This window comes from Condylura cristata, unplaced genomic scaffold (genome assembly GCF_000260355.1).
Source record: "Condylura cristata isolate star-nosed mole 26May11 unplaced genomic scaffold, ConCri1.0 scaffold00027, whole genome shotgun sequence".
Taxonomy (NCBI): Eukaryota; Metazoa; Chordata; class Mammalia; order Eulipotyphla; family Talpidae; genus Condylura; species Condylura cristata.
In genome coordinates this window covers 112598-113927 of record NW_004567128.1, presented here as the reverse complement: position 1 = coordinate 113927, position 1330 = coordinate 112598, and the positions used below count along the sequence as shown (strand labels likewise).

Sequence of the window (1330 nt, the reverse complement as noted above, 5' to 3'; positions counted from 1 at the left end):
GGGGGGGTCCCCACTCTGGACCCGGGGGCTCTCTCTGCTGCCCTCGTCCTACTTCTCCAGAAGCGTCTGCTGAACTGTCAAGGGCAGAGACAGGAGAGGTTCCACAGGGCATCCCCAGACCCCCCAACGCCCCTAACCCTCCACAAGGGGGCCCCCCTCTTTCTGTTTCATCTAACTGGGCTCACAACGCACCCCCAAGGGAAAGGACAAGCCTCAGACTCCCCCTGCTGGTCAGTCCGGCCCAGCCCGCCCACCTCTTCTCCAAGATCCACGCAAAGACGCATCTCTGCCCCCCGCACCCCCAATCGCCCACCCCCACGAATCCCTCGAGACCTCGGGGCACCCCCAAGCCCGTGGCCCCACGAGGAGGGGCCCAGCTGGACGTCCAGCGTCTTCTCACCGGGGGGCTCGGCCTTGCTGCTGTGGTTCTCCATGTTCATCTCACTCTGGTCAGCTGCAAGAAGAACAGAGCCCCCCATTTTTGCAAGTGATGTATAAGCGGCCCCCCGTTTTTGCAAATGATGTATAAGTGGCCCCCCGTTTTTGGAAATGAGGTAGGAGCGGTCTCCCCTGGACCAGGGTGCGTGCACAGACAACCTTGCAGACGACCTTGACCAATAGCACAACAGACGTATAAGCAGCCCCCCGTTTTTGCAAGTGACATATAAGCGGCCCCTCGTTTTTGCAAATGATGTATAAGCGGCCCCCAGTTTTTGGAAATGAGGTAGGAGCGGTCTCCCCTGGACCAGGATGTGTGCACAGACGACCTTGACCAACAGCACAACAGACATGTAAACGGCACCCCATTTTGCAAGTGACATATAAGCAGCCCCCCATTTTTGGCAGATGACATAGGAGCCATCTCCCCTGAACCAGGTGTGTACGCAGACGACCTTGACCAACAGCACAACAGACGAATAAGCAGCCCCTCGTTTTTGCAAGTGACATATAAGCGGCCCCCCGTTTTTGCAAATGACATATAAGCGGCCCCCGTTTTTTCAAGTGACGTATGAGAGGCCCCCCGTTTTTCCAAATACATATGAGCGGTCTCCGCTGGACCAGGGTGTGTGCACAGGCGACCAAGATCAACAGCACAACACACGTATCAGCAGCACCCCGTTTTTGCAAATGACATATGAGCGGCACCCCATTTTGCAAATGACGTATGAGCGGCCCCCCGTTTTTGCAAATGAGTCTCCTGGACACCCTCACTCCAAGCTCCCGAACGGAGCCCTCACCGAGCTTGTCGTCGGCATCTTTTCCCGGTGAATCGCATCCTCCTGTGTCCCCAACACCAGCACCAGGGAAAGCGGGGAGCCCCCGCGCCCCC

The 1330-nt window shown here is 57.6% G+C and overlaps 1 protein-coding gene across 1 annotated transcript in view; it reads right to left on the bottom strand.

Moving 5' to 3' along the window:
* Positions 1-1330, bottom strand: part of LOC101620415 (CD99 antigen-like) — a 10282-nt gene continuing 8952 nt past the window's right edge. The window contains exons 6-7 of the mRNA XM_012730227.1: positions 401-454; positions 1-74 (exon numbers count right to left, since the gene is read on the bottom strand). Coding sequence (XP_012585681.1) covers positions 49-74; positions 401-454 — 80 coding nt within the window. The 3' untranslated portion in view covers positions 1-48. The remainder of the gene's footprint in view (positions 75-400; positions 455-1330) is intronic.